The 11760-nt window shown below is 53.4% G+C and overlaps 1 protein-coding gene across 5 annotated transcripts; it reads right to left on the reverse strand.

The window, feature by feature from the left end:
• Window positions 1-641: 641 nt before the first annotated feature.
• On the reverse strand, window positions 642-11691 carry KHK (ketohexokinase). Of its 5 annotated transcripts, XM_088796249.1 has the most exons (9): window positions 11114-11357; window positions 7684-7800; window positions 5221-5355; window positions 4891-5025; window positions 3095-3167; window positions 2424-2570; window positions 1291-1379; window positions 994-1151; window positions 681-907 (listed from the first exon to the last, which is right to left on the reverse strand). In XM_088796249.1, exons 1-9 carry the CDS (start codon window positions 11203-11205, stop codon window positions 822-824), a joined length of 1032 nt encoding a protein of 343 aa, XP_088652375.1. In that variant the 5' UTR covers window positions 11206-11357; the 3' UTR covers window positions 681-821. The 5 variants fall into 5 exon arrangements, with proteins under 5 accessions (XP_019590874.2, XP_019590871.2, XP_019590873.3 ...); XM_019735315.3 differs by lacking the exon at window positions 4891-5025 and having other exon boundaries at window positions 642-907; window positions 11114-11691; XM_019735312.3 differs by lacking the exon at window positions 4891-5025 and having other exon boundaries at window positions 642-907; window positions 5221-5358; window positions 11114-11523.
• Between the last annotated feature and the right edge of the window lie 69 nt (window positions 11692-11760).

Consider the following 11760-nt stretch of genomic DNA (forward strand, 5'->3'; position numbering starts at 1 on the left):
AAAGCCCATGCTGTTCATCACATTCTGTGGCCTTACTCACCCTGACCCCACTGCCCTGGGGAAATTGGCCAACTGCAATATGCCCTCGGGTCTCCCCCAGGGACAGCAGCACTCTGTATCCGGGGTCACATTTGTGGCTGAGGCACCGCCTTAACTACAAGGCTCCAAGGGTGGGGCTTTCAGGCTTTGGGGCAGTCACTGGGGGAATATTTTTGGACTGCAAAGGCCCCACCAAACCACAGAGTAGGCTCCCTGCCTGCTGGCCTGTCAAGTTGACTCAGCCTGGGCCACTCCTGGGGCCACAGGACTAGAGTGTTGCCACAGCGCAGGGGTCCAAAGGAGCTTTTCTCATGACTTGTGGTGATTTGGAAGGGTCCCTGGGGTGTAAGGAGTTAAGTGTCCTCCCTAGCCAGAAAGGATCTGGTCACTACCTACCCCTGAGCTGGGCCTCCCTCACAGGCACAGCTGGTAGCAAGCCGGGGGCACTTCTGCTGCTCTGGTCTAGGCAGCCCCTCCTTTGGTCTTGGGCAGGGAGGTAAGTCGGGGGAATGGAGAAAAAGGGCGAAAGACTGTAGTATCAAAGCCTCCTGAAGCCCCAGCCAGAGCAGTTTGGACATCAAGGACACACAGACTGCCAGAAGGAAGCAGGCTCTGGGGAAGATTTATTTGCTCTGCGGCTCTGCAGTATGAGATGCCAGGACACAGGGAGCGCCCTCCCACAGCCTGCATCTGCCCAGGAGCAGGGCAGCCTGGATGCCAGGCTAGACAGAGGGAGAAGGCTCAAGGGGGGGTGTGAGCCAATGCCTCCTGCCACAGGGCACTCACACGATGCCATCAAAGCCCTGCAGGCCGCACTTCTTGCCGGCCACCTGGCAGCCAAACCTCAGTGCCTCCTGCACACTCTTTCCTGGAGGGAGGGACAAGTAGCTGGGTCAGCCCCGTCTTCTGGGCAGGGCGGGGCCTGAGCCCTGCGCCTCCTACTGAGGTACTCACCCTGGGACAGGCTGAAGATGACCGAGGCATTGAAAGTGTCTCCAGCCCCCAGAGTGTCCACCACCCGGGGTGGTGGGAAAGCATCCGAGTGGAGCAGCCGTCCATCGGGGCCCAGAGCATCGGCACCGTCCTCAGCCCAGGCACAGATAAGCACAGCCCTGCAAGACGCTCCACTCAGCTAGGTGTGAGCCCACCCTGACCCCAGTTCTTCACACAACTATACCCTCAAGGGACCCCGGAGCCCAGGCTCCCTCACTCCCCACACCTAAGGCCTCTCCCTGGCTTCCCCCAGCTCACCCTTTCCTCACACGATTGTACAAGCCCTTCAGGGCCTCCGCCGCTGACCGGAAGCCGAAGTGCTTGGCCACATCTTTGCTGACAAACACCTATGAGCAGTGGAAGCGAGGCTGATGGTCACCCTAACTCTAGCCGCAGCTCAGTCACCCACCACCAGCAGCCTAGCATGGCCCCCATATTATAACCCTCTCCTCCAACATGGCCACCTAAATCCCCAATATAGCATCGTCATACTTGCTCAAGACATGCCAGAAGACAGCCCTGTAAATTGTGACACACAAGCCCTGGTCTGGTTGTTCTAAGAGCAATGAATTGCCACGCAATTGAAAACCCAAAGCGAGCCTTGAGCGCCATCTTGAGGTGAAATCTACCACTGCCAAGTTAAACTGCCCTCTTTTCAGAAGCGTTTTTGTTTTGGTTTGGTTTGTTTTCCTCACACAACTATACCCTCAAGGTCTGGATTCTTTATCTTAAACACAAAGGGGTATGGGCCCAAAAGTTTCCTTAACACCAGCTACATGTTAGAATTGCCAGAGAGAGTTTTGTTAAAAAGAAACAATTCGGCCCAGGCTCCCCCACTACCTATTAAATAACAAACAAGGGTGGGGCTCAGGCATCCTCATCTTTTAATGTCTGGCCAAGGTTGAGGACCAACCAGCTTTGGCTATGATGATACATCAGTCCTGCCCAAATCCACTTTGTCCAAGTCCCCTTCCCATGCTCCCTCAGCCCCTAGTGGCTCCCATAACCTGCCACCCACCCCTGAGTTGGAGGACACCTCAGAAACTGTCCTATACCCCCATTTGACAGAGGAAAAGACTGAGGAGGCCCAGGGAGGTGCTGCTTCCATGCAGGCTTGCCCTGTGGCTGGCTCTGTTGACCCTGTCTAAGCCCTCTGGCCACCCTCATACCTATGCACACACTGGGGTAGAGAATTCTCCTTGGTCACTGCAGAGGCCTGCACCAGAGCCCAAAGCTGGGGGTCAGCCGCTTTGCTCTGTACCCCTCCTGCCAACACTACCAAGCCAAGAGTAGCCGTTCCAGGCAAGATAGGCAGGACCAGGGAATGCTCAGGCTCCTGGTAAGAACCAAATTAGCGGAATGGGCAAGCGGAAGCTGCACAGGAGTCTCACCACATCTCCATAGCCGAACAACTGGAACAGCTCCTCTCGGGGCTTCTCCACCTCCACGGACACCCGGATATTCTGCTCTGGAGGCTGCCTCGCATTGTGCTGTTCTATCCGCTGCAACATCTTCACCTGCTCTGATGCGTTCCGGCCCTGGGGCAGGACAGGGCAGCTCAGGACCAGCTGGGCACTGCCCAGCTGATCTGGCTCATTCTTCCCTCCCTGCTGGAACTCGGGGGGAGTGGGGAGAGGAACTGAGGGAGGCTGGGCTGGAACCACATCCTCAGTCTCAGAATTCTAGAGCTGTCATGGACCTAGATGACCGCCCATTTCTGCTTCCCTAGAGGTAATGGGTCAGGTCTTCTGCAGCCAGGCTCCTGCCAGAGTCCGGAGGTGGTGGGGCAGCCTGTACCACAGAGAGCATGGGACTTTGTCTGGAGCTAGCGTCCTGCTTCTGGTGCCTACATCCTGCTGTATAATCTTGAGTAAGTCACCCAATCTTTGTGGGCCTTAGTTTCCTCCCTGAAAACACAAAGAAGGATGGAGATGGGATGAGGGAAGCTGGATTCACTGATCTCTAAGGTACTTTCCTGGTTCAAAGAAACCAAGAAGGAGGCAAAACATGAGGAGGGGCTGGCAACTTGAGCCCCTCGAAACACAGGTAGGGCAGGGCTTGCCTCAATGTGGATCCACTTGAACCGGGTCAGATCAACTTTCTCGAAGTCCATAGCAGACACATCTGGCAGGTTCCTAAGTCACAAGATGGAAGGACAGAGAAGGGGCATGGTGAGGTCGGCCAGGGCCAGGATCTCCAATGGGTTTCTGGGGCCCCTATGCCTAGCACAGCCTGCAGCATGAAGCTGATCTACAGCCCAGTCTTCTGAGGCTCAGCTCCAGGACAGACCCTGTCCCGGGCTAAACTCACAACCACTCCTTGCCCCACTCGGCTCCATCCAGACGAGACTGGAGGTGGTTTGCTAGGGTTCTCTTTCCTGTGTTTGAGGTTGTGGTATTATCTAAGAGCAAACTCAACAGCAGCATGTGTCAAAGGGCAAGTTCTGTGTGCGTTGGAGACCACATCTCCCAGAATGCCCTAAGAGCATCAAGGACTATAATTCCCAGAATTCCCCTTGTCAGCAGCACACACAGTTCCCAGCACCCTGTGCCATGGGAAACTACAAAGGTCATGGCTCCTCTGCCTGGAGCTCCAGTCTGGTCCCACTCGCTTCTGGCACCCCAGCGTTGACAGCACCACTTTGGCTACTTATGGTGGAGACCTCAGATGGGTCTGCCTTGACCCTCCTTAGCCAGAGACCTACGCACAGCTGATATCCTTCCCTGACAATTCTGAGTGAATCCTTTGTCCACTTAACTAGCTGTGTAACCTGGCCTTTCCGAGGCTGCTTCCCTATTGGTAAATGGGGCCAAAACCCCAGCCTCACAGGCCTGTTGCCGTTGGAGGTATGTGTAGCTATGCCTGGACGGAGGCCAGTAGGCAATAAACATTTCTCCTTGGAGCTCCTCTCCCTCCCTTTCTGTGAACACCATGTTATGTCCTTGATCAGAATCACTACAGATTGTTGCTTAACGGGCAGATGACTAGGATTTGGCCCAATGTGAACGCTGCCACTAGAAGCATGTATGCCCACCCATTCATTCCTTGGGACTCACAGAACCTAAGGCCCACTGGCCATAAAGCTTGTCCTCTCCCCCAGGTCCAGTGGTCATGCTGGGCAGTAAGGATGGCCTGAACTCCAGGGCAGCTGAGTTTGGCATTTCAGCCCTAACATAGTACGTCTCAGTAAACTAAACCTCTGAGATTCTTCAGGAAAGACTGTGGGGAAGAAGAGAAGGCTCTGTGCCCACAGGTCCTCTCCTAATAGATCAGAACCTAAAGGGATCCCCATCCCCCTAAGTTAGCACCATATCAGATGGCCCTGATCTGCTGACCCCGTGTTCCCCTTTTCTCTGTGTGGCATTTGGTCTGCCTTCATTATGCTGGGAACTTTGCAGGGGGCTCCTCTTTTCTCAACACCCAAACCCCAGCTCCTTGGTGCCATGCTGCAGGCTGATAATTCTGGGGGCTGACCGTGGAAATCCCACTGGCCCCCCTTCAGGGATCACGATAGTTTAAATCACATCTCCCATCCCTCCACCCTCAGAACAATTTCCCCACACCCACACCCAGGCGGCTGATTGACTAATTAAGGAACAATCACATAAATTACATTTTATACAGGCTTGCCTGCCCAACCGTGATGTTGACTGAGGCCAGGTGGCCAGGCAGAGCAAAGCCCATCCCTTCCCACCCACTTCTCCCCTAATTGAACACAATTCAGAAATCACTGAGCAGTTTGGCATAGGACAATTTCTGGTACAATGAGGCCACATAGGGTGGGCAATTGGGATGCCCGTGGTGGCGAGTGGGGGGACTGATTGGTGGGTATGGCAGGGCGAGGCCAGGGGGCCTTACGTGTCATAGAGCACAATGGTACGGGAGCCATTGGAGTTGTTGATGATGCAGCAAGAGCAAGGGGTCTCCCCCCTGCTCTGCCAGGCCACCTGAGACACGTCCACGCCCCGTCGCCTGAAGTCAGCCACCAAGAAACTTGGGGTGGAGCCCGAGCCAAGGGAAGGGCAAGGAGACACAAATTAGAGCCTACAAGTGGCCTGGACCTTCCACTGGGGTAGGGAGGGATGCTGGAGCATGTGGGTGTGAGCACCCCTCTTCTGAGAGAAGAGTCCCGTCCTGGGATTCAGCGATGGTAGCAGCAGCTGCCAAGACGCAGACAGGTGTACAAACCTGTAGGCATGTAGGATGGTGCGGCTACCACTGGCCTCGCTGATGACGACTGTGGAGATGGGGACAGAGCCCGTGGTCTGAGAGACCGTGTAGCGCAGGTCCACGGAATAGCGGCGGAGGTCATCCAGGACAAAACTGCTGGGGCGGAGCAACCCAGGGAGGTGCAGCTTGACAAGGGTTTGGGGACTGGAGAGTAGCTGGCAGGGCCACTACGGACCCAGGGTGCAAGCAGAGAGGGCTAGGAAGGAACTGGAAATCACCGGTTGTCACAGGCTGGGCAAGGAGGTGGGAGAGGCAGAAATGCATAGGCTGGCGCTCAGTGAGAAAAACACTAAGGGACCTTCTCTGAGGTCCTGACTGAAGCAAACTCCAACCCTGACACAGGCCTTCAGTTTCACTCAAGCTGGAAGGATTTTCTCGCATTCATAAAGCTAACTGGGGTAGGTTTGGGGCCTAGAACATGTGCCTTGTTTGAAGCAAGTAGGTGAGGACACTGTGGCCTGTTTCACGCAAAGCTCAGGCAGAATTCATAATTACCAAGATGAATAAACAAGGGGAAAAACTTTTTAAAAAATGAATTACCAAGATGATACTTTGCCCCCCAGCTGCCCTCTGCACACTCATCCCCATGGCCCTCTTCTCTCTGAAGTCCCTTCCAGTCCGAACATGAGTCCTGTCAGGCTACCCCATGATGCCCAGCCAGGAAGTGGTGCTGCCTTGGCAGCCCTGCTCACTGTCCTCTCCTCGCACAGTGAGGCGAACCCTCCCGGGCAGTGAGCTGGCTCCCAGTGCCTGCTGCCCCGCAGCATGGGCATGGTCCAAGACTCTGGCCCAGAATCCCCTCCAATCAGAGCGAGCCCGGGACAGCCCCTCAAGAAGACTACACCAGCAGGAGAACAAGGAAGCCAGGCCCACCCCTCCTGGCCATCTCCGGAAATGCAGTGTCTTGTGCTCAAGAGTTGGCACTTATGCCAGTCGACCAGCCATCATCTTGGCTTCTCTCACTAGGGCTGGATCCCACTTATAGCAACACCAAAGCTGGACAATACAGATTTGTATAAAAGTGAAAAGACAACAATGCTGGGAAAATAGAAGGCAGCAGGAAGAGAGGAAGACCAAACGTGAGATGGACTGACTCCATAAAAGAAGCCACAGGCATGAGTCTACAGGAGCTGAGCAGGGCTGTGAGGACAGGACATTGTGGACGTCATTCATTCACAGGGTCACCAGGAGTAGAGGCCAACTCAATGGCGTGTCTCACACACACACACACACCCAAATCGGGACATCGGTCCTTGTATTACACTTCAAGGATCCTTTAAATAGTAGGTTTCCCACAGCCTGGAAAATACGGTTTGGTTTGCCAAATAACTTTCTACACCCATAGTGCCTGGTACATGGCAGATGCTCATTAAATGTCTGTTGAACACAAGGGGAGAATTCAAAATGGCCCACTATCAGCATGATTGCTACATAAAGATGGGTCCGCTACCCGAAGCAAGAGCCAGTCTCGCTTCTAGCTGGGAGGGAAGGCAGCTGCTGGAAAGGGTTAACAAGAGACCAGCTGTTGACTCCGGGTTCCTCTGTTCTGTCTCACAGGGCAGGCTCTCATCCCTTAATTCGCTCTGTTTCAGTTCATCAAGAAAGGGCATCTGGCTGTGGCTCAGGGGCAGGGTTCTGGCAGCAGCCCCCCTCCCCCTCCAAACCAGGGTTCAAAGGGCTTTGCTTCACAAGCCAGCAACCTGGCAGCCTACTCCAGTGCCCACAGTGGGCAAAGTGTAAGCCTCACCTCCTGATAAGCGCTTGCTGAGTTGGCAGTGCCAGGGGTCAAAGGGATCTTGGGTCCCTGCAGTAGCCAACATAGCATAAGTGTGTAGGCCACTTACAGGCTGCAGCCTCACAGCAGATGAGCTGGGAGGCATGGGTCTGGGCCCAGCTTTAGCACGTGGCTCCAGAGTGTCCTTGGGCAGGGTGCTCTTGCTGCTTCAGGGAACAACTGGGACACGAGCACTGGCCCTGCCCTCTCAACTGGAAAAGAAACTGCAGGCCTGGACCCTCGGACCATGGAGGCTGGACAACTCTCAGGGAGGGTGGGTCCAGCATGTCCCTAACCGCCTTCTGCCTCAAGCACTGCTAGAATAAAGAACTTAAGAAGGGCAAAGTCACATCCATCTCAGAGTCTGTTGGAAGCAAAGAAGGAGAAAGTGGGGAAGCTGAAGCAGGCTCCAGGGAATGAACAGGGAAACAGGCTGTGGAGATGAAACTTTTCACAGGAGCAGCGTTAACACCTGAGCAGCAGATAAACCACACCAGGGAGGGTCTGGGATGCTGGTACTCCTGTCCGCCTCCTCCCACCCGTGTCTGGTGGCCACACACCTCTTCTTATAGCCCACCACCCAGGGGTAAGACTTTCTTCTCTCCCCACCCTGAAGGCAGGCCTCCCCTGCTCCCTCCTCAACTCACTCAGCAACGTGGCCCGGGGCCAGCGAGCCCATGAAGGCACAGGGGGCTCCCAGCAGGGAGAGAACGGTGCAGGAATTAGATGCGTTGCCTCCACGCTGCCATCTCTGGGACAAGCACCTGCAAAACACAAGGAGGGTCCCTGCAGCGCCAGCAGGCTGATCCCGAAATAAGCAGGGCTGATCACAGTGCCTTGGGCAGGGGTCACAGAATGTAAAAGCTGGGAGAACTCCTGCTGAAAGCATCCAGGCCAGTCTTCCCATTTTCTGGATGGGCAGCCTGAGGCTCGGGAAGGACAGTGGCTTGGCTGAGGACCAGGTCTGTCTCTCCCATCCAGGCTAAATTCAAATGCACAGCAATTAATTTCTATCTTCCACCTACGCTTATGACATTAGGAAACCATTCTCTCAGATCCGTCACAACTTGAGGGTTCTACTTCCTCTGGGTTACCTCCTCCTCAGTTACAATGGCCCACCTCTCCCCCAGGCACAGCTGGGACAGCCTTCCCCTGAGAGCTGGACAACTACAAGTGCTGCTTCCTTCCCAAAGGTGTCAAATCTACTATCTGTTCCTCTCTTAGAAGAGTTGCTTCAATAACAACTCAAGTTAAAATGAGTAAGACAGGAATCAAACCCAGACACTGTGATCATTTAAGAAGTGAGGGTTGGGGGGAGCTAACTTTCACAATATCAAAAATTTTAAAAAGATTATTGGGTGAAGACCAGTTTTTCTCCATCGTTTTTTTGGTTTGTTTCCTTTTTTTTTTTTTCAGCTTTATTGAAATATAATTGACATATAACATTCTGTAAGTTTAAGATGCACAACACGATGATTCTATATACATCTATATTGCAAATGATTACAATAAGGGTAGTTGACAGGTCCATAACATCACATAGTTACCTTTCTTTTCTTTAGTTTTCCTCCATCTTTACTGAAAATCTAACAAGAGGAAACAACTCAAGATACACCTGTATGACTTCATTGTAATCATCAACAACAAAAATGATAACTTATGCATACATATCAAAGCACTGTAATGATTTCTCATTTGTGCGCCAATAATACTGTGGGGTAAACAATGCAGGATGTTATTTCTAGTCTCCCAGTTCCAAAAAGAATAATAATGATAACTTTGGCCGCTTACAATAAGAGGAACAAGTACCTAAGGGCCATTAATTAAGGGAAACAAATGAAGCAGAATTTTTAGACTAAAGTATATTTGTACACAAAACTTAACCCTGAACTTCCGTTCAGCCTTGGGAAAAGGGGACCATAATCTCATTAGAAAGAAGGATACCGATTTGTAAAGGGGCAAACGTTTCTCAAGCTATGAGCTTTAGAGGAATTTTCATGCCGACAGGAGGAGCCTAGAGGGATTTGACTTGCTCAAGGTCACACCAATAGTTAATGACAAAGCTACTATGAGAACCCAGGTTTCCTGCCTCTCAAACCACTGTGCTGTCCTCTGTATTTCTGAAGGGAGAATAGTCAGGCTGCAGCTTGAATGAGGTGTCAAAAAAAGGGTATAAATTGTACTGTGTGGAAACCCTTCAAAATCACACTGATACCCAACTTCCAAGGCAGGAAGACTTTAATGAGCATGAGGATACTTTCTGGAAGGCTCTTCTCAGCCTGGACTCTGGGAGACAGGGCCATTTCTCATGGGTCGGGCAAAGTACCAAGCGGCAGCTCCAGTGAGTCCCCAGCTGCCTGTGGAGCCTGGGACAAGTGGGGCTGAGAGAGCTGAGGACTGGTCCCCGCTCAGGCTTGCTCATCTGTGCTGGGTGGGATGGGAGCACAGGAGAGAGGCCATACACAACCCAAGTGCTCTGCAGAGGAGCAGAGCCATGGGCCTGGGGGAGGGGAAAGTACACCTAAGGGCAGCGGTACTGAGAACATGGGATGGCTCTGCTTAGAGAGGCACCGCACGGAGTGCCCACCTTCAGAACCAGCCCCAGTCAGGGTGGGAGCTAGCAGGATCTCCTCACCCTGCCCTCCTGACATAAGCTCAGAGGAAAGGGGCTGCAGCTCTCGTCGAAAGAGGCACTCTGGGTCTTCCCCAGGCCCTCCCCAGTCCTCGGAGGACCTGTGGCCCTGAAATGTAGACTGTTCTTCTGAGAGGACGCCTAACTCCTCACTGTGCAGGAGCGGGGGCTGGCCTGTGCCTCTCCCCTACTGGCCCCGGCACCCCTGGCAAGAGGCTCTATCCTCTGGCAAACAAAGCAGCCCAAAGCCAAGGGTGAGCTCCATGAGAAGGGCAGCAGCAATGGGATGGGGGCACGACAGACAACGGAGGGCTGGAGCGCTAAGCTTGGAGTTAGGAGGCTTGGAATGTGATGACTGCTCTGCCACTCGTGAACCACGTGGCCTTACAAAAATCATGTCTCTACATCTCCCTCAGCTATAACGTAAGGATCTGATTGATCTTTACACACTTCCCATGTGCTGCTGTGAGGAAAGTATGTGGTAACACGTGTGACAGTGCTGGATGATCCCAACGCCTGAGGAATGCCCGGTCTCTCCCCTCTATTAGCCTCGTGGCTGTCAGTGCTGTAATGTCTTGCTGAGCTCAGTCTTGAACTGGCCTTTTATCCAGAATAGCCAAGGAGCAATTCTTCTCAGTATTCTAAGCACTGCACCAATAGAAAGGCCTGTATTTCACCCACAGAAATACCTTCTTGGGATTACAGTGTAACAGTGGGGTTCTTATCAAGAGTAAGAACCAACAAATGACTCATCTTCTACCAGACGACTGAGAAGAATGTTTTTCACGACAGACTTTTCCTTTTATAAAAAGGACTTCCGGTAAACTTCTGGAATTTAGCACCGGGGAAGTCTGTCGTGACCAGCTCTGTCCATAACTCACAGCATCTCCAAAGTTGCCTCCAGTGCCAGCGAGCCCTGAGCTACATGGTGACGCTCAATACCACACCTTTAAATGTTCTTGAACAAGCTTAACTGTACATACTTCTTATGGTAGGCTACCTCAATTATTCTAATAGATGAGATACATATGTACTCAATAAATGAGAAGTAAATGCTGGTGAGAGGCAAGTGCATAGGTCATGTTGTTAAAAAAAAAAAATTGGCCCTACACTGTACTAATTGCGTGCCCTTGGATAAATCACTTTGTCTCTCAAGAGTGTCTACTTGCTTATGGGTAAAATGGGGGTAATCATACTTGACATAGTCCCAGGGATGAAATGAGAACTGGAGAACACAATGCTATCTGAAGTCTGGGTCTTATTACTAAAGGCCTCACTTCTTTCCTCAGGTGTCGGGCAGAGGGCACGGGGCACGGGGTCCCGAGGTTGGACTCTCACCGCCTTAATGCGGGGCCCCTGACTCCGTGGCCCTGTAGTGTTGGCTGCCAGGCACAAACATGAGGCTGCAGCAGGCCCTGGTCTCCGAGGGGCCCGGGTGCCCCTACCTGCTGTCCGTGTCCTCCTCCGGGTACTTGTCCACCACATTGATGATGTCCAGCACCACCAGCCCCACGCACAGGATCTGCTTCTCTTCCATGAGGCCGCTCCCGGAGCTTTCTGCCCACCCGGCTGCAGGGGTTCCTACCGGGCTGGCTCTTATCCCGTAGGATTGTATTCTCTGCCCTGGCGCCTCCTCCGCGTCTCGAGCTCCTCCTCCAGGGAAGCCTCCTGCAGCGGCGGCGGGTGCAGCGGAGTGCAGAGAACTTTGCTCCCCACGTCCACCGATCCAAGCAGGCGTGGGAGCGCAGACCCCGAGGTCCTGGCCACTGGCTCTCCTTAACAGGTTGTGTGGCCCAGCAGATGGCAACGCCTCCCACTTCTCGGCCTCAGCTTCCTCACTTGTCAGACGGCGGAGCTAAAGCACGGCTAGGCAATCTCATGAATGCAAAGAGAAAGTGCCTCTAGCTCGCCCTCTCCTGCACGGGTGGCTCCCACGCCGAACCCTAGACCCACTGAGTTGAGCGGACCTCGCAGCTGCAACCAGTGTCCGCAAACCGAAGCAGAGGCTCGCGCGCCCGCTACTGCACAGCGGGGCCCAGACGCCCAGCCAATCCCAGTCCGAGGCCCCGCCTCCGCCGGGCAAGGAGAGCGG

The sequence above is a fragment of the Rhinolophus sinicus genome, chromosome 2 (assembly GCF_057876585.1).
Source record: "Rhinolophus sinicus isolate RSI-liver-muscle chromosome 2, RSI-T2T, whole genome shotgun sequence".
NCBI classification, from domain to species: domain Eukaryota; kingdom Metazoa; phylum Chordata; class Mammalia; order Chiroptera; family Rhinolophidae; genus Rhinolophus; species Rhinolophus sinicus.

What these genes read in the sequence shown, in the direction of transcription:
- KHK (XM_088796249.1), bottom strand. Translation starts at nt 11,205, where the DNA reads ATGGAAGAGAAGCAGATCCTGTGCGTGGGGCTGGTGGTGCTGGACATC. An exon ending in ACCATTGTGCTCTATGACAC is followed by an intron (nt 3,168 to 4,890) that starts GTAAGGCCCCCT and finishes CTTGTGACTTAG; the next exon opens with GAACCTGCCAGATGTGTCTG. An exon ending in CATCTTCAGCCTGTCCCAGG is followed by an intron (nt 908 to 993) that starts GTGAGTACCTCA and finishes CCCTCCCTCCAG; the next exon opens with GAAAGAGTGTGCAGGAGGCA.